This window comes from Rhincodon typus, chromosome 2 (assembly GCF_021869965.1).
Source record: "Rhincodon typus isolate 14 chromosome 2, sRhiTyp1.1, whole genome shotgun sequence".
Lineage (NCBI taxonomy): Eukaryota > Metazoa > Chordata > Chondrichthyes > Orectolobiformes > Rhincodontidae > Rhincodon > Rhincodon typus.
Genome location: NC_063333.1, coordinates 113,910,648 through 113,935,566, shown reverse-complemented (window position 1 = coordinate 113,935,566; position 24,919 = coordinate 113,910,648). Strand labels below are relative to the sequence as shown.

Here is a 24,919-nt window from a genome sequence, read left to right as displayed (position 1 = left end):
TTTGCAGATGACACTAAGATGAGTGGCAGAGCAAAGTGTGCAGAGGACTGTGAAACTCTGCAGAGGAACATAGATACATTGAGTGAGTGGGCAAAGGTCTGGCAGATAGAATACAATGTAAATAAATGTGAAGTCATACATTTTGGTAGGAGTAATAGTAAAAAGGATTATTACTTGAATGGTAAAAAGTTGCAGCATGCTGCTATGCAGAGGGACCTGGGTGTCCTTGTGCATGAATCACAGAAGGTAGATCTGCAGGTACAACAAGTAATTAGGAAGGCAAATGGAATTTTGTCCTTCATTGCTAAAGGGATTGAAATTAAAAGCAGAGAGGTTATGTTGCAGCTGTACAAGATGCTGGTGAGGCCACACCTGGAGTACTGTGTGCAGTTTTGGTCTCCTTACTTGAGAAAGGATGTATTGGCACTGGAGGGGGTGCAAAGGAGGTTCACTAGGTTGATTTTGGAGTTGAGGGGGTTGGCTTATGAGGAGAGACTGAGTAGATTAGGATTATATTCATTGGAATTCAGAAGATTGAGGAGGGATCTTATAGAAACATATAAAATTATGAAGGGAATAGATAAGATAGAAGTAGAGGGGATGTTTCCACTGGCAGGTGAAGCTAGGACAAAAGGGCATAGCCTCAAGATTAGAGGGAGCAGATTTAGGACTGAATTGAGAAGGAATTTCTTCACCCAGAGGGTTGTTAATCTATGGAATTCCTTGCCCAGTGAAGTAGTTGACGCTCCTTCAGTAAACGGTTTTAAAAAAAAAGATTTTTTTTGAACAATAAAGGAATTAAGGGATACGGTGAGAACGCGGGTAAGTGGATCTGAGTCCACGAAAAGATCAGCCATGATCTTATTGAATGGCGGAGCAGGCTTGAAGGGCCAGACGGCCTACTCCTGCTCCTAGTTCTTATGATACCATGATTGTGACTACCTCTATCAAGCCTCTCAATCTTCTCTTTCTAAGAACCACCACTGCAGATACCCCAACACAAATCCTTCATTTCTGGAACTATTTACCAAATACTTTTTGCACCATCTCCAAAGCCTTCACATTCTATCTAAAATGTGGGATCCAGAACTGGGCAGAAGACTCCAACTGAGGCTGAACTCGCACTTTATTATAAATCATCATCCATTTCTTGGTCTTGATCTCCCATCTCACTCAGGCAATTTCATATCTGTGCCACCACTATTGTATTTCACGGATTTCAACTTTGCTGCTGGGCCACTTAAAACTTCTACATTCAAAAGGCATACAGGACTAAATAATCTAATCTCTCTTCAAAATCTAAGCCCAGGAGCCCTGATAGCATTCTAGTAAACCTACAGCAAACTCTTTCCAAAACATGGTACTGGAACTATACACACTACCAAAGTTGTGTGCCCAGATGTTGTGATTATGTAATGTTATCTGATATCATGGTTGCATGTCATGGTTAGAAGCTCCAGAAATGCCCCAAAGTTAGCAAACCTACCTAACCAGAATGTCAGATGCAGACAGCCCCTTTCCCAGCCCCAGTACTTCAAACAATAGCAGCTGCAGGTTATTGGTATGAAGAGTACTGGTCGCAACGTTATTAATTCTTCCTTCAACTTAGCTGGAAACTTTTTGGAACATGGGGGTCGTCTCGTGCTCTGCAGGCTGTCAACTTACCAGATTCCAGAATTAATACATCCTTCCCTCAAAGGAAAAGGACTCTGGGGATGGTAGTCTGGGAAGCCCGACAAACAAACTTAAAAAATATTCTACTGGCAGCAGTCAGAATGAGGCCCAACTCCAGATGAAAGCAAAAAATATGCTGCAGGAGAAACAAAGTCCCAGGATATTTGGCTCATTCAACAAACTACACAATGATCATTTTGAAAACAAGGACACCTGGTGTCCCTAATTTACATGTTGCATGGTATAAACAAACAAGTCCAAGTTGGTCTAATTTGGAGGGTACAGTTTGCTCGAAGATGTTCGTGCTCAGAGCATATAATGAAAATGGAGATAAAAGAGGGTAAATATTGTAGCAGCTTTTCCTCAACATCGACAAGATTGTGTCAAACCTTACCAAGGTACTCCTCGAGTTTCTATATTTCTGCAGTTGTCGCACTTGTTTGAGGTTAAGTTTCCAATTGGCTGCTTCACGTTGCAGTAGCTTTTTAATTTGCACAGTCATCCTCCTTTTGGATTTCAGTCGAACTCTGTGGTTTCCAGGGAGGAAGCACTCGAAGCAATGGCTACATACTCCTTCTGGATTAACCTTCACACCTGCAAAGAAAAGACATTGTAAAATTTGGTCCAAAATTTGCATTTTGATCCAAACAATGAAACAGCAGAGTGTTTTATACTGACCTGTTATAGACTGACATGTCCATCTGAAACAGAAAAAGCAACAAACAATCAAAAATTATTTAAACCCACAAATTTTTATAAACAAACAGAAAATGGTGGAAAACTCAGATCTAACTGCATCTACACAAATGTCTGATAAAGGGTCAACCTGAAATACCAACTTTGTTTCTCTTACCTCATGCTTTTACTTTGAATTTACAGCTTCTGCAGTATTTTGCTCCTCTATCTTTTTAAGATTACGTTGTACATGGATAACAATACAATTTCACAAAACAAATCACAGAAAAGCTTAAGACATAAATGTTGAATAGCAGATTACTAAAACTCTAACATCTGAGTAACCTATATTAAATTTTCTTTTGCTTTTGGTAATACTCCCTTCATACTATAATAGGCAGAAGAAACATTACTTCAAAAAGAGAACAAATTCTTTGATGTTGGATGCAAAGTACTGGTACAGTTGTGGCAGCACAGTTAGCCACAAGTAGCACCATTAAGCTTAACATGTTGATGGGCTGAGTTTTAATCTAATGCATATAGCCCAGTAATACAACACTATTTATTGTACATTAAATGGTAAGGTCTACTGCCACGAATGGAGGTTAGCTTGAATAATTCTAAGTCCAACCTACAGCATCAACAAGACAAATCTGGCATGACCAGAATAAACTAATTTGTTGCTGTAATATTTAAAATATATTGCTCCGACCTACACTCAATTGCTCCCTGGGGATTATTTTGAAACAATATAATGCAAGATGATTTAATACAGCAACACCAACATGTGCTATGACTGCTAACATTTCTATATTTGAAGGCATAATACTGTTAGAGAAATAAGTTTTGATTAAAACACTGGATTTACTTTTAACATTGGTTTTCAAACTTTGGCATGGAGGAATTCCCTTCATGTAATCAATACACTCTGAAATCTCAACATCTATTGATGTACTACTGGAGTCACCCGAAAATACTGGCACATTCCAGCCAAACTCCTGGACATGTTGGCATGCTTCCCAAAGACATCTGTAATATGGACACATATTTGAGACCCTTCTGCAAATACTGACACACTCCTGCTGTTCTTTCACAGTAGTGACCATTCTTGGACATCATTACCCCTCTGCCCATATATGCACATTAGAACTCAAAAATTAAGTCAGCTACATCACTGCAGGATAAAGTTTGCATTACTGTCGGACAGAATAAAAGAAATTTGTGCATAACCCAAACCCGACAAATTCCACTAGAAATATTTTGGCTTAAAGCAAGATTGGCCAAAAAACAGGATCATGACAATTTCCAAGCCCAAACTGGATCACAATAGGAAAAAATTGGGAAGTACTGGTTTAGAAAGGCGTAATGGAGCCAAGATTTCAGTGATCTAATTCCTTTACAAAGGATACTGCAGACTGGGAATTACAATTAATCCAAACAGGACTGACCAACCACAGCTACTTCACAAGATTTCCTTTTGTTTTGAAAAGTTTGAAAAGTAATATTGCGCATTCATTAACTCCAATTTGCCAAAAAAGGCACTTCTTCAGCTGCCCAGCACCTTGTAATAAATCCATCTGAGAGTGAAGAACTATGAATCAATGATGGAATAGCACTTTCTTCCAATCCCCAAAGGAGTCTTTGAGCTTTTCAATTTCTATGATTCCCTAATTTGCAAGACTGTTTATTTTTCCCACAGCCTCAGCTAATTGAAACTGACAGAGGTCATTCCTGAGGGTTCACTCAAACCTAGGATCCCCTGTCAATCCAAACCATCCCCTTCATGTCTGATTAAAAAAATTCTCTGTACCCGGCCTCCAACATTCACGTATAAAGTAGTAGCATTTTAAAATATGCTACAGCTAAATGCATTAATAGAGGTAACGGTGTGAAGCACTGACATAATCATGATCAAAGTAAGAGAGATCCTGAAAATAGAAGTGGAGGAAGTTGTTTCTTTCCACTGTTCTCTTGACAGAGGTTGTTTAAAACTATTTTTTCCTTTTGTTTTAAATGGTGATTATTACAAACATGTTTCTCTTGATCCACAATTACTAAAAAAAAATTATTACAAATAAAGGATCGAAACAGGGAAATAGAGTTATTACATCAAAATCATTGAAAGCCAATACAAATCAGTTTCTATTCATATTTGAAAGTATTTAATATTTTGGCAGTTTAAAGAGAGGTTGTTATGAATAAAATGACACAACCAGTCAGATGCAAAACTATACTAAATATCTAGATTTGCAAATTACCTGGTCATTCCCATAAGTTGATCTATATAAAGTGTCAGTTTGGCAGGATATAATCTCCACACTATATTCTTAAATTCAATTGATCATTAACATGGCCGCAACAGCAGTGAAAAAAGTTGGTTAAAATTATTCAATCATATGTTACTTACAAAAGGTAGCGTGCTTCCGCTGGACACGTTTCCTTCAGTTGAAAGGCCAAATTCTTGAGAAATTGCAGTCTTTTCGCAACACTGGCCATGTTATGTCAGTGGAAAACAGTGACCTAGACAAAATAAAAAAGTATGCAAATAAATACTAATTACTAATAGCCAAAGTTTGCTGACACCGAACATTGCTTGCAACTGTGCATGCATTGCAATCCAGAAGTACGCACAATTCCAAAAATGCCTCACGATTACAATTCCAATGACATCAGACACAGAGTAGTAGCATTTGCACAAGGTCAGGGGCAGAAGGTCAGAGAGCGAGGTCGGGATGAAGGGGGCTTGGGGTGTGTGGCAGGAGGATGCCTAAGATAACAGGGAGGGTAGTGTTGCAGTGAAGATGATTAAGAGTATTGTTCGGGTAAGAAGATAGGACCACAGTTTCTGCTTTACCCAACCCTTAGCCCTTCACAGAACTGCCCCACTACCCCCATTCCTCTGCAAAGCCGACCCCTTCTCCCCTCTTCACAGCTACACTAAGTTTAAAGCCAAGCCTTGTGTGTGTTCATGTGTTCACAAGTATGTGAATTTCAGTGGTGCCTAGTGTGCATGTATGCAGTGTCAATAAACATGGCCTTATTACCAAAAGGTTGTTCACAAAGAAAATACGTGCTTCATCACACTAATGCTTCAGTCATGAACTTTCCATGAAGAATCCACAGTTCAAATCACAGCCTTCACTAACTGTGGAGTTGCAGTGTGTCCCATCAATATCTCCAGTCAATGAGGAATCAACACAGTCCTTTCTCAAATTTGCCAAAGATCACCTTGGGGGCATGGTAATGTTGGTGACTAATGGTGGATGAGATGATCGTAGCCACCCAATTGAAGATGCTCCAGATGCAACAATTTAGTGTATAAATGCAGCAGCCACTGGCCTGACACCAGTCGGTGCAGCTTGGAGCCATTAGGAAAACCTCATCTTCAGTGCTTGATTCCTGCCTGGCTGCAATCTTAACTGACTTGCTTAACAGAGAGCACTATATACCTAAGCACAGTTGTCTCCTAACAATAGAAATCTAAATTTAGAGACCAAAGTTATGTTAAAGCTGTATAAAACTCTGATTAAATGCATTTGGAACGCTGAATTCATATTTGTAGCGTACTTTTGTGTGTATAGCACAACTTCTCCAGAATAAGACACAGTCTGGTATTATTTCTGAAACAATTAAATGCGTAGGGAATGCTGTATAGACTAGGTTGCATTTCCTTGACTATAGAAAATCAAGGAAGCAACTAACTGAAGTTTCAAATGATCAAAAGAGTTTACAGGACACCTAGAAAGAAAATTTCACAGCTAAACTCCAGACCAGTGATTATAATTACCTTAAGAGTAGTACTGTGAGAAATCCCCTCTGCATGCAAGGAATCATTAAAACTTAGAACAATCTGCACCTCCCGTGACACTGTCCAAACCTCAAAAAGTCACTGACACTGATTTAGGTTTTTAAGAAATTAAGGTTTATGGTAACAAACCAAGATTTAGAATACTGATGATGAAGGATCTAATTAGATGGCAGAACAGCCTTGGCTTACTGCTCCTTCCATGTTCCTTTCTAAAGATTTCAAGTTAAGTAGGTATACAATGCTCTCCAGTGATTCAACTTGTAAACCGAAGGATTTTAACGCTGTGAGCAAGGTCTCATAGCATTTTAGTTTGACAATCACTTACAGAATTTAAATTTCACATTGCTTTAAGTTGATTTTACTCCACAAGGGGCAATGTTATTGACAAAACCAATACTAATTGCACATCCTTAATTGCAATCAAGAATTTGGTAGGGAGACAACTTCTTAGAACATAGAACATAGAACATTACAGCGCAGTACAGGCCCTTCGGCCCTCGATGTTGCGCCGACCTGTGAAACCAATCTGAAGCCCATCGAACCTAAACTATTCCATTATCATCCATATGTTTATCTGATGACCATTTAAATGCCCTTAAAGTTGGCGAGTCTACTACTTTTGCAGGCAGGGCATTCCACGCCCTTACTACTCTCTGAGTAAAGAACCTATCTCTGACATCTGTCCTATGTCTATCACCCCTCAATTTAAAGCTATGTCCCCTCGTGCTAGCCACCACCATCCAAGGAAAAAGGCTCCCACTGTCCACCCTATCTAATCCTCTGATCATCTTGTATGTCTCTATCAAGTCACCTCTTAACCTTCTTCTCTCTAATGAAACCTGCCTCAAGACCCTCAGCCTTTCCTCATAAGACCTTCCCTCCATACCAGGCAACATCCTGGTAAATCTCCTCTGCACCCTTTCCAATGCTTCCACATCCTTCCTATAATGCGGTGACCAGAACTGTACGCAATACTCCAAGTGCGGCCGCACCAGAGTTTTGTACAGCTGCAACGTGACCTCATGGCTCCGAAACTCAATCCCTCTACCAATAAAACCTAACATACCGTACGCCTTCTTAACAACGCTATCAACCTGGGTGGCAACTTTCAGTGATCTATGCACATGGACACCGAGATCTCTCTGCTCATCCACACTACCAAGAATCTTACCATTAGCCCAGTACTCTGTATTCCTGTTACTCCTTCCAAAGTGAATCACCTCACACTTTTCCGCATTAACCCCCATTTGCCACCTCTCAGCCCAGCTCTGCAGCTTATCTATGTCCCTCTGTAACCTGCAACATCCTTCCGCACTATCCACAACTCCACCGACTTTGGTGTCATCCGCAAATTTACTAACCCATCCTTCTACGCCCTCATCCAGGTCATTTATAAAAATGACAAACAGCAGTGGCCCCAAAACAGATCCTTGAGGTACACCACTGGTAACTGAACTCCAGGATGAACATTTCCCATCAACCACCACCCTCTGTCTTTTTACAGCTAGCCAATTTCTGATCCAAACCGCTAAATCACCCTCAATCCCATGCCTCTATATTTTCTGCAATAGCCTACCATGGGGAACCTTATCAAACGCTTTACTGAAATCCATATACACCACATCAACCGCTTTACCCTCATCCACCTGTTTGGTCACCTTCTCAAAGAACTCAATAAGGTTTGTGAGGCACGACCTACCCTTCACAAAACCGTGTTGACTATCCCTAATCAAATTATTCCTTTCTAGATGATTATAAATCCTATCTCTTATAATCCTTTCCAACACTTTACCCACAACCAAAGTAAGGCTCACTGGTCTATAATTACCAGGGTTGTCTCTACTCCCCTTCTTGAACAAGGGGACAACATTTGCTAGTCTCCAGTCTTCTGGCACTATTCCTGAAGACAATGACGACATAAAGATCAAAGCCAAAGGCTCTGCAATCTCCTCTCTAGCTTCCCAGAGAATCCTAAAATAAATCCCATCCGGCCCAGGGGACTTATCTATTTTCACACCTTCCAGAATTGCTAACACCTCCCTAATGAACCTCAATCTCGTCTAGTCTAATAGACTGTATCTCAGTATTCTCCTCGACAACATTGTCTTTTTCCTGTGTGAATACTGACGAAAAATATTCATTTAGCACCTCTCCTATCTCTTCGGATTCCACGCACAACTTCCCACTACTGTCCTTGACCTGCCCTAATCTTACTCTAGTCATTCTTTTATTCCTGACATACCTATAGAAAGCTTTAGGGTTTTCCTTGATCCTCCCTGCTAAAGACTTCTCATGTCCCCTCTTGGCTCTTCTTAGCTCTCTCTTTAGGTCCTTCCTGGCTAACTTGTAACTCTCAAGCACCCTAACTGAGCCTTCACGCCTCATCTCTACATAAGCCTCCTTCTTCCTCTTGACAAGAGATTCAACTTCTTTAGTAAACCATGGTTCCCTCGCTCGACCACTTCCTCCCTGCCTGACAGGTACATACTTCTCAAGGACACGCAGTAGCTGTTCCTAGAACAAGCTCCACATTTCAATTGTGCCCAGCCCCTGCAGTTTCCTTCTCCATCCTATGCATCCTAAATCTTGCCTAATCGCCTCATAATTGCCTTTCCCCCAGCTATAACTCTTGCCCTGCAGTATATACCTATCCCTTTCCATCGCTAAAGTAAACGTAACCGAATTGTGGTCACTATCACCAAAGTGCTCACCTACCTCCAAATCTAACATCTGGCCTGGTTCATTACCCAGTACCAAATCCAATGTGGCCTCGCCTCTTGTTGGCCTATCCACATACTGTGTCAGGAAACCCTCCTGCACACATTGGACAAAAACTGACCCATCTGAAGTACTCGAACTATAGCGTTTCCAGTCAATATTTGTAAAGTTAAAGTCCCCCATAACAACTACCCTGTTACTTTCGCTCCCATCCAGAATCATCTTTGCAATCTTTTCCTCTACATCTCTGGAACTTTTCAGAGGCCTATAGAAAACTCCCAACAGGGTGACCTCTTCTTTCCTTGTTCTAACCTCAGCCCATACTACCTCAGTAGACGAGTTCTCATCAAACGTCCTTTCTGCCACCATAATACTGACCTTGACTAACAATGCCACACCTCCCCCTCTATTACCACCTTCCCTGATCTTACTGAAACATCTAAACCCCGGAACCTGCAACAACCATTCCCTGTCCCTGCTCTATCCATGTCTCCGAAATGGCCACAACATTGAAGTCCCAGGTACCAACCCATGCTGCAAGTTCACCCACCTTATTCCGGATGCTCCTGGCATTGAAGTAGACACACTTCAAACCACCCTCCTGCCTGCTGGTACACTCCTGCGACCTTGAAACCTTATTTGTGACCTCACTACTCTCAACCTCCTGTACACTGGAGCTACAATTCAGGTTCCCATCCCCCTGCTGAATTAGTTTAAACCCTCCCAAAGAGCATTAGCAAATTTCTCTCATTGCAAATTGAACTAATGTGTGAAGATAATTCTGCAGTACTATCAAGCTGGGTGTTCAGAACTTTGACCCAGCAACAATGAAGGACCAGTGATGTAGTTCCAAGTATCAACGAAGTGCAACTTGGTGGGGAAGCCAGAGGTGCAGTCCTTCCAGTACACCTGTTGTCCTTAAACTTTGAGGTAGCAGAGGTCAGTGTAAAAGGAGCTTTGGCAAGTTGCTCTAATGTTCTCTGCAGGTGCGTTGGTGATGGAGAGTGTGAACACCTGATATGGTGGATGCTGTGCAAATAAAGCAGCCTGTCATGCATGGTTTCGAGTTTTGAGTACTGTTGAAGCTGCACTCATAGTATTTGCTCACATTTGCCTTTAGTGTACGGGGCTTCATTAGGGGCAAGTTGGTGAGCTACTGAAAGTAGACGAACTGCTCTTGCAGTCACTGTGTCGGCAGTCAAGTTTCTGTTCAATGGTAAACTTTAGAATATTGATGGGGAATTCAGGATCAACTATACTACTGAATGTCAAGGGAGATGGTTAGACTCTTTCCTGTTGGAGATAGTTATTGTCTGGCATATGTGACACAAATGCTGCTCATCATTCATCAGCATAATCTTGAAAGTTGGCCAGTTTGCTCTTTGTGGATAGACACTGCTTCATTACCACAGTAGGTTGTGAACTCTCACTTCTGACATAATGATAAGGGAAGGCCAATGATGAAGCAGCCAGTTTTGGTTGGGGTGAGGATACTGTCCCAAGGAATGTTGAACTGATTGATGAGAAATATCTATCCCAAGGAATTTCTGCAGCGATGTCTAAGTATTGAGGTGATTGGCCTTGAACAATACAACCATCTTCATTTGTGCTACTAGGTATGATTCTAGACAGTGTTCCCCAATCACCCCAAATTTCAATTTAATTAGTATTCCTTAATACTAGACCATGTTAAATGCTGCTTCAGTGTCAAGGGCAGCTATTCTGATCTCATCTCAAATTCAAACCTCTTGCCCGCATTTAGATGAAGCCCGTAAATCCGGAGCAGAGTGAATCTAAGAACTCAAACAATGTTGTTAAGAGCAGATTAATGAGCAACATTATGAAAGCACATTGTATAAGATTATAATATTTTGGAACGTCTTTTTTGTGCCAAATAACATGATGTTACATGAGCTGACAGGAGTTCTGCACAATGACTGGTCTGTGACTTGGTTACCATGGAGACTGGAGGCAAAATATACATGCAATATTTAATACCTGAAGGCAAAGATAGAGCCTACTGTTTTGCCATGGACTTTGACTGAGGCAGGAGTTTTTGCTTTACTGTAGATTTACAGACTCCCATTAAATAACACTGGACAGAGTGAGAGAGAGAAAAAAACACATACAAATATAAAAGCTGCTGTGCTGTGCAGTGGTATGAGGTTGTTTTCTCTATTAGCTTCCAGGCAGAATGCTAAGGAAAGTTTGTCAATTCACTGAAGAGAAGGAGCCTGAAGTGACTTGAAAAAAGACTGGAAGAATCACCATAGCAGAGCTGGGAGAAGGAATCACTAATGTGGCCATGCTGCTAAAAGTTGATTCAGGAATTCTCAGGCGACCAAGGAACAAAAGCCTTCAATAATCTCAGGATATGATAATTCAGCAACACAAGCAGAAGTGAACTCTTTGTAAGCTAGGACTGAACGAGTTCTATTTTATAAAGACTGCAATTCTGTCTACAGCAATTACAGTATGGGATTATTGGTCATATTACAGACATGAATAAGAACTCTTCCGTATTACTGGCCCCCAGTAGGTAATGTCTAATAATTGATGTTGATTGTATAGTAACAGACATTCAATAGCCTGACCATTACTGAATTCCCTACTAACTAAATTAGAATCCCTCAAGTGTGGAAACAGGCCATATAGCCCAACAGGTCCACACCAACTCTCTGAAGAACATCCCACCCAGACTCAACCACCCGCCCGCCCACCCACCCTACATTTCCCATGGCTAATCCACCTAACCTACACATCTTTGGACGGAGGTACCCACCAACAGAAACTGAACTGAACAAGCCATTTAAATACCGTGGCTAGAACAGGAAGTCAAAGCTAGGAATTCTGAGGTGAGTAATTCACCTTAACTTCCAAAGCCTGTTCACCATCTACAAGGAACAAGTCAGGACAGTCATTGAATTTTCTGTTTGCCTGGATGAATGCAGGATCAACAGCAAGGATAAAGCAGTCTACTTGATTGGCACCACCTTCAACATACACTTCCTCCACTATTCCTCCAATCCATGTTGACAGAAGTGAACATCATCTACAAGATGCACTGCACCAACTCATCAGGGCTCTTTTGACAAAATCTTCTAAACCTTCAACGTCTGCCATCTAGAAGGTCAAAGGCAGCAGATGCATGAAAGCATACCAAAGAACTCCACTCCAAGGTTCCTTCACCCTTGCTGGGTGAAAAAACCTGGAACTCCCTAACAGCATTGTCGGTATACCCATCCACCCATGACTACAACAGTTCAAGAGGAGGCTCACAACCAATTTCTCAAGTGTGAATAAGCATTAACAATAAATGCTGGCCTAGCCAGCGATGCCCACATCCCATGGACAAAAAACATTTTTAAAACTTAGAGAATCACATGACAAGATTCTAAATCAATTACGAGAACTTCAAATATGTTTAATAGTCTCCACAGGAGGTCCTGACAGTAGGTGCCACTTGGTAACACTGCAACAAAACCTTCCATTACATATAGTTCATAGAATTGTCTAGCACAGGAACAGGCTCTTCGGCCCACAACGTTGTGCCAAACATGACATCAAATTAAACTAATCCCTCCTGCCTGCCCTTGGTCCACATCCCGACATTCTTTGCATATTCATGTGCTTATCTAAAAGTCCCTTGAATGTCCCTATTGTATCTGCCTCCATCACCAACCCTGACAGCATGTTCCAGACTCCTAGCACTGTGTAGCAAACTTACCCTTCTCACTTTAAATGCATGCCCCTTAGCATCGGACATTTCAACTCTGGGAAGGAGATTCTGACAGTCAACCCTATCTATGCATCTCAATTTTAGAGACTTTATCAAGTCTCCCCTCAGTCTCCACTGCTCCAGAGAAAACCTGAATTTTTCTAATCTCTCCTTATAGCTCATATTCTCTAATCCAGGCAGCATCCTGGCAAACCTCTTCTGCACACTCTCCAGACCCTCCACATCCTACCTGTAATGTAGTGACTGGAACTGAACACAATACTCCAAACGTGACCTAACCAAAATCTTATAAAGCTGCAACATGACATCCCACTGTTGTATTCAATTCCCCAACCAATGTACTTTAATGTACAGATTGAGATGGAATACAATATTGCTGCCGCTGCCAACTGCCTGCAGCACCTCATGAAAACAGTTTTAAACTGCTACATCCGAATCTCCCCTATTCAGGGCAGCAACAATAACACACAAGCTGGAGAGTATTCTCAGTGTGGTGACGGGACTTTGGGCCTGTGGCAGGGGACGAGAAACAGTCTGGCAATCATGACCTTCAGGGCTCAACCAGCTCAGTCAGTATGAGAAAGTTTTGCTGGACATCAAAATTTCATAGTCAGAGTCTATTGTATCCCTGTTACTTTTGCGGTGCTCATTCCAAGGGGTGTTTCATATGGAGGAAAAATGATTCATTAGCTGAAGGAGGACAATAGGTAGTAATCAAGTAGTTTCCTCATCATGCTTAGCCTAGTGCCCAAGAATGTTGAGGAATGTCCAGACTATACGCATCTGACTGTACATTGTTAGATTACCACATGTAAAGGGTCTGTCCCGCTGATCAGAAAATGGATCCCACAAACTGTGATAAGGCGTCTGAATCCAAGTCTGGCTAAGTTAGCTGAAAAGTACAATTCTGAGGGTATGACTATGTCAGGTTATTCCTGCATGAGTTAGTGAGAGAACCTCTCAAGAGTTTGTTAGGTGTAAAATTCTGATGGTCAAAGCTAGGTTGATCTTGTATGTTATGTCTAGTTTCATTCTCATCTGAAATTTTATAGTAAGTTGATACAACTACCAGGCTGTTAGACTACTTCAGAGGACAGTGAAGAGTTAAGCATATCGCTGACAGTCTGTGTATATACTGGCCAGGCTAGTTAAGGATAGCAGATTTCCCTCTCCAACATTATGTTGAAAGATCCAAACGTGTTGATAATAATCTGGTAGTTTTACAGTCACCACTGGTACTTCCTTTGTATTCCTGAATTAAACAAACAAATTTTCAATTCTCTAGGTGCCACGATGGGACTTGGTCATTAGTGGTCCAGCAACATTACCATTGTACTACCGTACCTGTTGTTTTAGGGACCAAATAAAATAGTAGTATTCAACCCTTAATTTTGTCCTTGGTTTCTGTACCCACCTAAAAGTAGTGAAGCCAGGTGCAAATATTTCCCTAGATCATAAGTTACATACAATGCAACAACTGAAGCCTCACAGAGATCATCTCTACACTCTTAAGACAATCCCTGCTCAGTAGCAAGAAATAACATCGGAGCCAAGCCACTGCCTAAGGAGCTGGCAGCAACACAAACCTGTTTCTCCTGAAAACAGCAATGCTACTCTCAAAGTGTATCTCAAAACTGCCAGACTGACCTGTCAGCTATGGAATTAAGGAATAACAAAAATAACTTTTATTAATATTGAACTTTAATGTAATAAAACAGCCTAAGGCATGTGGGGTGTGCCACAAAACAGTTAGGTCTGCAGCCGAAGAATATGCACTTCAGCAGGTAGCAAAGAGGGGTTAGGGTAACCCTTGAAGTCATACACATGTAAGCGCATTCTACAATAATGCACTGCAGCGCCAGAGATGATTCTCTGAATCTCTAACAGAGCAACCTCGTAACAAAGATGGCAATTTATACTCCTTTGCCTTATTTGCTCTCAAACTTTCACAACTGCCTGAAAAAGAGAACATTCCAACCTTTGAAATGATGTTAATCTACGTTGGAAGCATTGTATTTACAAAGTTATATACTTGTGTCCATTTATTTCCATCCATTCCTGTCATCACCATTCTTTTCACCAACATACATTTAACTGTATTTTGAACTATACTCCTAATTTCTGAAATGAAAATTCAGAACGCAATTCCTCAGCCTCAAATGTAATCCTGAAAATCTGAAGTATTTAGTCATTCCTCCCATTGACCCTGAGGAGGATGCGTTCTCCAAACAAACTTCCTTGATCCAAATTACCCAACATGAATCAGCCTGCCTCAATATTTGATTGATATTTTTCCTTCTAACCTTTAATCCAATTTCTAGCCAGTCATCCAACTCAGATTATTTTAAGTTGATAATCAACAATGAATATTTGATCAAGTTGAGACTATTGTGCTACACTTTCATTACAATGGGTGAGAGGAAATAGAACATATTTTCTGACCTCTGGTCTCTTTTTAGGCTGATTAATTTTGGACTATTTTATACTCCCTGTCAGTCAGATAACCTATATAGGCCATACTATAGGAGTCTCTCTATCCTCTGGCTTTCATTACATCAATGGAAATAAACTAAACTAATGTACAGTTCTAGTCCCTGTCATACTGCGAATGTGCTAAAATATGTAATGGCTTATTAAAGATGAGTAATCGAAAATTGTACAAAAATGCCCTCAGCAGTTATGTTGATGTTTTTGCATACATATCTGAATTTTTTATATATATATATATAGTAGTCCTAAAGAATAATTATGTTAGACTTGAAAACTTCTCTCCCTCTCTTTGCAGGTGCTGCCAGACCTGATTTTCTCCAAATCAAATTTCAGATCTCCAGCATCTGCAATATTTTGCTTTAACTGTACATAAGTTATTTAATGTTGAAATATATAATGTGATCTGATTCACTTACTAATTTTTTTTGCTTAAAAATGTTAACACAAAGCAGCAATAAAATTGGTGGCAGAGCAATTGTATCCAAAAAAAAAACAGGACTCCCACAAATATTATTGTTTCTCGAGTTTAAAACACAATTAAGTAGATCATATGTAGAAGTTGCTGGTACTTGAAGTCAATTCAGTCTGCTCGCATTTGTGAAGTCTAACCATTGAAATAATATGCAAGCTCCAACGTACAGCTCATTGAAACCCATACGCAAGTGTGCCTGGATCTGCTTAGGCCATTGGAGTTCTTACACACCATATATAAGCTGCTTCAAATTTCTTGCACAATACAACCAGTTGTTACCAGCACCCACTATGATTATGTAGGGCAACAACAGTTACATAATGCCTAATTTGAAAATGGGACAATATGAATCCCATGTGATCCCAATTAATCGGAAGCTCAAATGGTCTGTTGATTACTACTTGACTAATTTCACATAATGTACTCCGTTTTAATTTCTCAAAATTGCTAATTGCAATCATTAGGAATCCCATTCAATTAAGAATACAGACTTAGCTCAATCCTTAGTTAATTAAAAATGTGATAACATTCTTTTTTGAATTCTCCTTGGTTCAATAATGGTTTAAGTTTATCCTTCACAAATAAGTGTTCTGATGTTACTCACCAATTTCTTTCCAAATAAACAGTGCAGTTTCACATCTGACCTTGGGTGACCTCATTATTGGAATGACACACAGCAGCTGGGAGTGATCAGTGATTTCAGAGCACGGTCAGCTAAACGTTTGCCTTGGAGGCTGGGGGTGTGATGTTACAAAGGTTTATAAAATCATGAGAGGCATGGATAGGGTGAATAGAGTGGCAGGGAGTCCAAAACTAGAGGGCATAGGTTTAAGGTCAGAGGGGAAGGATTTAAAGGGGACCTCAAGGGCAGCTTTTTCACGCAGAGGGTGACGCGTGTATGGAATGAGTTGCCAGACGAAGTGGTGGAAGCTGGTACAATTAGAACATTTAAAAAGGCATCTGGATGTGTATATGAATAGGAAGGGTTTGCAGGGATTTGTACGATGGGTTATTTTCAATGCTCATACTGAGTATTTTTGAAACACATTTGCTGTTATGTAATCAAGCAGGCAACTGGTTTGTGGACAGTAACATTCTGCCATTACCTTCTGTTGATGTTGATTCAGGCAGGAACGTTGATTGGAACATTAGGCGCACTCCTTACATTTTGCCAAATGGTCCCTAATAATTTCTTCTGTTACCTGAAGAGCAACCACTTCAACAATGCAGCACTCGGTCAGCATTAACTGAATTGCTGACCTGGATTCTCTACTCTGGTCTGTAGTGGGGCTTGAAACCACAAATTTCTGTCCCAGAGGCAACCAATACTGAAGTTGCCCAAGATCCTGATTGATTTAAATTCATTTGAGAGATGTGGGCATTGCTGGTAGGCCAGCATTTATTTCGCATTCTAATTCATCTTGAGAAGATGATAGTGAGCTGCCTTCTCAAACACTGCAGTCCATGTGCTGTAGGTTGACTCACAATGCCCTGGAGAGGGAATTCAAGGCTTTTGACCCAGTGACAGTGAAGGAACAATAATGTATTTGTAAATTAAGATGGTGAGTGACTTGGAGAGGAACTTGCAGACGAGAGTCAGACTCAGAGCTGTACAGCATGGACACAGACTCTTCAGTCCAACTTGTCCATGCTGACCAGATATCCTGAATTGATCGCGTCCCATTTGCCTGCATTTGGCACGTATTCCTCTAAACCCTTTTCATGTACACATCCAGATGCCTTTTAAGTATTTGTAACTGTACTAGCCTCCAACACTTCCTGTGGCAGCTCATTTTCACCCTATCCATGCCCCTTATGATTTTTACAAACCTCTATAAAGCCACCCTTCACCCTTCAATGCTCCAGGGAAAATGGTCCTAGCCTATTCAGCCACTCTGTATAGCTCAAACTGTCCAACCCTGGCAACATCCTTGTAAACCTTTTATGAACCCGTTCAAGTTTCACAGCATCCTTCCGATAGCAGGGAGACCAGAATTGCACACAGTATTCCAAAAATGGCCAAACTAATGTCCTGTACAGCCACACATGACCTTCCAACTCCTATACTCAACGCACTGAACAATAAAGGCAAGCAAACCAAACACCACCTTCACTATCCTGTCTACCTGGAACTCCACTTTCAAGGAACCATGAACTTGCACTCCCAAGGTCTCTGTTCAACAGTACTCCCCAAAGCCTTACTATTAATGTGGCGATTCCATGTATCTGCTGCCCTGTCCTTCTAGATGGAAGTGATCATGAGTTTGGAAGGTGCTGTCTAAGGATCTTTGAAAGTTACCTGCGTTTAATTGTTTGGCTCTTTTTATTTAATAAGATGCATGTTTATAATCTCAAATATCAAAGCAGATCCAAAACTGGCTGAGTGAAGATTCAAAGGAGGCAGAAATTTAGAAGAATGAGAACGTTTTTTGTTCATGGGATTTGGGTGTCACTAGCCATGCCACTACTTATTCTCAAATTGACCTGGAGGATGCTTTATTGCCAAAGGGTTGTTTTTGCGATGCTATTAGTTTGTTCAGATAAAGCAACTACCCACCTCTGGTATATCATTCCAAAGTTTTAAAACTGCAGCATGCTGAAGTTCCACTCGGAGATCCTCTTCTGTAGCAGTAATATCTCACTATTCTTTTCTTTCTCTCCACCTATCATCCAACTAAAGTGTTTTCATAGAGGAATGTTAGAAAAGATGTATTTGAGAGGTGATCTTAAATAAACGAGCATTTTAATGTGAAATTCAGGAAGTTATTTCAAACTAGAATAAGTGGGTACAAGTTCAAGTTAGTGAACATAATGGTAGGCAAAAAGTGTGTAACTATAGATCGATGAGCATAAAATCCATTGTTGGAAAAATGTTGGAATTGATTATGCCAGAAGAAATAGCAACACGTTTGGAAAGTCATAATCTAGTCAAGCAATGCTCAGCAGAGATTCATGAAAGGGAAATCACGTATGACAAATTTATTAGAGGTTTTTCAAGGAAATCTCAGCCAGAGTGGATACAGGGGAACCAGTAGATTTGTTGTATTTGGACTTCTAAAAGGCATTTGACCAGGTACCTCCCAAAAGGTTAAGTTAAAAGATAAGAACCCATGTTTTGGAAGTTGTATATTAGCATGAGAATTACCTAATGGGCAGGAAATAGCAAGTCGGGACGAAGGGTTCTTTTTCAGGTTGGTGACCTGCGTCTGGTCGGTTTCCACAGGGATCAGTGCTCGAATCAATGTTTACAACATACATAAATAACTTGGAGGAAGGATGTGAATGTACTGTAGCCACTTTTGCAGACAACACAAATAGTGGAAAGGCAAGATGCAAGAAGAGTACAAACAGTTTATAGTGAGATATTAATAGGTTAAGGAATAGGGAAAAAGTTGGCAAATGGGCGACTAGTGTGAGAAAATGTACAGTTTGTTGTGCAATTGGAGAACAAAAGAATAGTTATTCAAATGGAGAAAAATTGCAGCAAAGGATTCATAGGTACTTGTGCATGTAGGTGCAGCAGGTAGTCAGGAGGTCTAATAGACTGTTGGCTCTTATTTCAAGGGAGTTGGAGTACAAGTGTAGGGAAGTCTTACTGCAACTATACAAGGTGCTGGTGAGACCACATCTGGGGTAAAATGAGCAGTTTTGGTTCTCTCATCTAAAGAAAGTTGATATTTCATTGGAGGCAGTTCAGTGAAGGTTCACTAGGATGTCTTCTGGTATGGAGGGATTGTCTTACAAGCAAAAGCTAAACAGGTTGGGACTTTACTCATTGGAGTTTAGAGACACACATGATCCTTAAGGGAATTGACAAGGTAAATGCTGAGAGGATGTTTCCCTCATGGGAGTCTGGGAGCAGGGAACATGGTCTCAGAATAAAAGGGTGCCATTTAAGACTGAGACGAGGAGGACCTTTTGAAGGTTGCGTGCAGCTGGAACTCCCTGCCACAGAGCTACTGGGCAGTGTCCTTATGTATGTTTAAAGCTAAGAGAGATTCCTGATCAGTAGGAGAATCAAGGGTTATGTAGAAAAGGCAGGGAAATGGATATGACTAGCTATGATCCTATAGGGCACAGTGGTACAGTGGTTAGTACTGCTGCCTCACAGTGCCAGGGACCCGGGTTCGATTCCACCCTCAGGCGACTGTCTGTGTGGAGTTTGCACATTCTCCCCGTGCCTGTGTGGGTTTCCTCCAGGTGCTCCAGTTTCCTGCTGCAGTCCAAAGATGTGCAGGGTAGATGGATTGGCCATGCTAAATTGCCTGTATTATTCAAGGGTGTGTAGATTAGGTGGGTTATAGGGGGATGGGTCTGATGGGATGTTCTGAGGGCTGGTGTGGACTTGTTGGGCCGAAGGGCCTGTTTCCACACTAATGATTCAATGAAATGCTGGCAAGTGGGATTAGGTCACTTTAGGTTATCTGGCCAACACGGACAAGTTGGACCAAAGGATCCGTATCCATGCTCTATGGATATGTGTAAACTCTTTGGTTTTCCTTGCACATCAATTGTGATCTTAAACTCCTAGTTAGCACTTCTGAAGCTGCTGTTCAAAACTACTGATTTTAAAACCTTTATTCCATATGATGATTTGTCCAAGTTTTTAAGTCACTCCTCACTCTTTGACAGGTTGTCAAATTTTTGTTCAATTAGATGCCAGTTATAGCACCTTTGGTCATTTTCCTACATATAGGCACTGTATAAATACAAGTCATTATTATTCCTGATTGCTGCAACATTGTTGAATCATGTTCAACTCCTTACAGCTTATGGTTAGTAACAACAAAACAAGCACGAATTTGAGATCACAGCCACTCATCAATACAATAGTATTGTTTTGGTCTCCCCTGATTTCCTTGAATTGGCTGTACAGGACACTGGTTAGGCCACTTTTAGAATACTGTGTTCAATTCTGGTCTCCCTGCTATAGGATGTTGTGAAACTTAAAAAGGGTTCAGAAAACATTTACAAGGATGTTACTGGGGTTGGAGGGTTTGAGCTATAGGGACAGGCTGATGGAGCGTCAGAGGCTGACGGTCACCTTACTGAAGTTTATAAGATCATGAAGGACATAGATAGGGTGAATAGCCAAGGTCTTTTCCCCAAGGTTGGGGGGTACAAAACTAGAGGGCATAAGTTTAAGCTGAGAAGAGCAAGATTTAAAAGGGATCTAAGGGGCAACTGTTTCATGCAGAGGGTGGTGCGTGTATGGAATGAGTTGCCAGAGGAAGTGGTGGAAGCTGGTACAATTACAATATTTAAAAAGTATCTGGATGGGTATATGAATAGGAAGGCTTTAGAGGGATATGGGCCAAATGCTGGCAAATGGGACTAGATTCATTTAGGATATCTGGTCGGCATGGATGAGTTGGACTGAAGGGTCTGTTCCATGCTGTACAGCTCTGTGACTATTTGTTGGCACCATCCCCATCTGCACATGAAGTCTATAACAGATGCCTGATTTTAATTTAGTCTTACATGTGCTTGTTACCCTAAAGGAGCAAGATTTAAAAGGGACCTAAGGGGCAACTGTTTCATGCAGAGGGTGCTGCATGTATGGAATGAGCTGCCAGAGGAAGTCAATCTTATGTAATTTCCTGGAATACAAATCTTTCTGGCCACATGTAATTCGTCCCCATCTTCTGGACTAACTAAATTTCTGAAATAATGTACATTTTTATTTCTAATGTATGCTTCCAATATATTCTAGTAAAGGCATTGAATAATTGAATGAATTCACTGAACCTTCACTGCCAGCAGTAACTGCTGAAAACAGCACACAGTTAAAGAATTTGTGCTAGTCCTCCTGGAATATCTCAACTCCATGTTCCCTTTGAACAACAGAACAATAGAAAGATTACAGCACAGGAGGAGGCCATTCAGCTCATCTGTGCTTGCTCCTTGTACAAGCATTCAGCTAATCCAATATTTCCCCACAACCCTGCCAATTTATCTTCAGGGAACTATCTAAATCACTCTTGAAAGCCACAAAACAAATTTACCATCACCATCAGCAATACATTCCAAATATGCATCACTCACTTTGTTTATACATCTTCTGTCATGTAGCCTTTGCTTCTTTTACCAGTCACCTGATAATATTCTTTGTTCTTGACTCCTTTCTCTAACTGCTAGAGTGCCCTCAAGATTTTGAACAGCTGTACCAAAACTCAACATGTTCTTCTCCAAGGAAAAGCTTCTCTGATCAACCTCATGACTGAAGTCCTTCATTCCTTGAATTTTTTTTTGAATATACTTTGAATTTTACTTTTTTGAATATTGAATTTTGAAGGCTTTAGTGAAGATACAAAAACAAGCACATCTTTCCTTAAGTGATATGCCCAGAATTGAACATTATAAGCCCTAATAAGTAAGTTGAGGCTGAATCTGTGTTTTTGTAAGTCTGTCATAATTTCCTTACTTTTGTTTTCTAATCATTGAATGATTTAGTCACTTCATCCTTATTTTCATCTGTTCAGAGCTGCCCGATCCCACTTTATTAAACAGACATTCTCCATTACATTCTAATCTGTGATATGAAGTACACATACAAGGTGAGCCTAATTTCAAAGGGCCAACCTGACATTTGTCACTTACATGCTCAGTGGTATTCTATATAAAAGAAAAGACAAATAAAATGTAGAACTAATGGCTGTGGTCAAACTACAGATTCTTAATTTTAATCACATTAAACTGCTCTAAAAGGGCCCATGATGCCCTACTTCTGGGCCACAAGGTCCAGGTTTGAGTCCCGTCTGCTCCAGAGCTGTGTATATCATGCCTGAACAAGCTGTTTAAAAATACTTTTAAGCTGCTCCATCATTACTAAAACAGGCATGATTTCTTTTTGTCATTGCTTGTTCAATGGTGCTGCAAGATTCACATAACTTGATTGTAGTTGGAGAACAGCTACAGTAAACTGACCACACTGTTGTGTTCTTTCTGAACCCTACACTACTTTAGATTTGCCACTAAGTAACAGTGCACCAACTTATTTATTGCAGCAGAACTGACATCTTTGTAAAGAGACATAATAAATAAATACATTTCTCCGTCGGAAGGAAATGAGGCCCAAGTAAGCAACATTAGCTGAGATAGCAGGTCTTAACACAATCCTGCATTGAATATTACACAACAATTTCATCAAAACAATCAAAATGACAGTTCAACTTCACCTCCCTCTCCTTTCCTGTTGATGTAGGCCTTTCCCTATTCCTCAACATACCCAATCCTCACCACTGATTCTTTTAAACAAATTAAATTTCTCGACTACAGACATGATGACCTATGGAGATTAACAAATTCCACTAAAATCAAAACCCTTCATAAGAACATAAGAAACACAACCTTAATCACACCAGAAGAAAGGTTGAGAAGGAAAGTCCTTCATGGTTACCTCAGCCAGTACAGGAATTAAACCCACGTTGTGGCACCACACTGCACAGCAAACCAGTTGTTCTGCAAACTGAGTTAATTGACTCCTAAACAATACTTTGTCTTGAATATAGGCAGTCCCCAAATTGCAAACCAGTTTCATTCTGGACTCGGTTCACAAGTCAATTTGCACATAAGCCAGCACACAATGCAGGACAATGGAAAGCAGCTGTTCCTAAGTACAGGAAACGTTTGAATGTTGAGTCTTTAAAACGATAACTATGTAGGGGGATCCATGAGTATAAGCACTTCTAAGCAGGACATTCGTAAATCAGGGACAACTTGTATGCTAAATGACTGAGCATTCACAGCACTCTTGGATCATTAATTTAAGATTCACAACCTTTTGAATGATAAATCTGCTCATCTTAATTGTAAATGGCCAACTCTTGTCAAGCTGAGACTCTGGTTAGATTCCCCAACACTGAAATATTTTCAAAGCATGAGAAACCACTTAAGAATTTTGCATGTTTGAATTAGATCATTTTTCTTCAAAATGGCTGGAAATAGAGGCCTAGTCCATACAATTATTTCTAGCGGGATAAGCCCCTCATCCTAGGAACCCTATCCAGTGAACCTTTGTTGCAAATCCTCAGTGTGACCACGTATTTGATTAGGTAAGACGACCAAACTTTTCTTACAGTATGCTAAGTGTGGCCTCAATGTCCTGGAATAAAATTGTAGAAAGACTTATGTTCTCATACTCCAATCTCTTTGCAACAAAAAAAAAGTACAATTGCATGTTAACATTCAGTGATTCATGGTGTTATGTCTCACTGCAATTGTGTGCTGAAAATCATGTCCTGCTATTCCCAAGTCATTACAAAAGTTAAATGATTTTTGCATGATTGTAACACTTTCCAAACTGGCTATCTTTTACACCAAAGTTGACAAAGCACAGGACAAATTTTAGTGCTTAAAAATGCTGTTTATTACAAATAAATATATTTGAACAACAGAATAAAAGTTATGAACCATGGATATATAACTCCATGAAATAAAACTCTAAACCATTTCTAAAACTCTCCCTCAAAAATAAATGGGTATTATGGGCAGAGGGAAAAACTAGGGAGGCAGTTCAGTGGTTCCTACCACAGGGTTTGCTGAGATGATCCTTTCGCTGATCAGAATGTTTCTCAATATTCCTTTTCCAGACACCTTCACTTTTTTGCAGGAGCACAGAGTGACTGGTTTTCACTCAAAGGTCTTTAACTAAGTAATTAAGTCAAAACTTACAGCAACTGATGAGGCAAAATAAACTGATAACACTCCAGCTAGAATACTTTTTGTCGCCTAGCAGAAACATATCTCTTCCCCTTACAGAAGTCCAATTGCTTCTGACCAGAATATTCACACCCCAAGCTGTTGAGCCATTTGGGAGCCAACATACTTGCTGGTAGAAGTTCTTTATCATCAATAACTGGTCACTTATCCACAAACCTATCAGCTTCTTGTTGTTGGACCAATCTCCATTAGTACACGGCATGCTTGCTACAACTCATCTGTAACCAGACTTCCATTTCTATTCGATCAGGCAGCTGTGTAAACAGCAGTTATAATGAGCATCAGGTTACTAGTTCTAAAAATTGCAGCAATGCTTTCCACAATCCTCAATTTTTAAAACTATTCTTTAACCATTTTATTCCACCAATGAAAATACAGAAAAATAAAAAGTTGCAATCTTTGCAATGTCAATCCATTTGAACATAAGTAGTTCCCAGTCTCTCACCATTCAAAACAAACTTTTATTTTAAAGAATGCTCCTACTAAAATGTCAATAACTTCAGACAGCGTCACAGAGTCAGAGATATGCAGCTTCAAAACAGACCTTTAGTCCTACTCAGATAACAAGGTGTAGAGCTGGATGAACACAGCAGGCCAAGCAGCATCAGAGGAGCAGAAAGGA

The 24,919-nt window shown here is 40.4% G+C and overlaps 1 protein-coding gene across 1 annotated transcript in view; it reads right to left on the bottom strand.

Moving 5' to 3' along the window:
• The window catches only part of c2h18orf21 (chromosome 2 C18orf21 homolog), a 31,729-nt gene that overhangs the window by 913 nt on the left and 5,897 nt on the right, over positions 1-24,919 (bottom strand). The window contains exons 2-4 of the mRNA XM_020511288.2: positions 4,757-4,869; positions 2,353-2,375; positions 2,069-2,268 (exon numbers count right to left, since the gene is read on the bottom strand). Coding sequence (XP_020366877.2) covers positions 2,069-2,268; positions 2,353-2,375; positions 4,757-4,845 — 312 coding nt within the window. The 5' untranslated portion in view covers positions 4,846-4,869. The remainder of the gene's footprint in view (positions 1-2,068; positions 2,269-2,352; positions 2,376-4,756; positions 4,870-24,919) is intronic.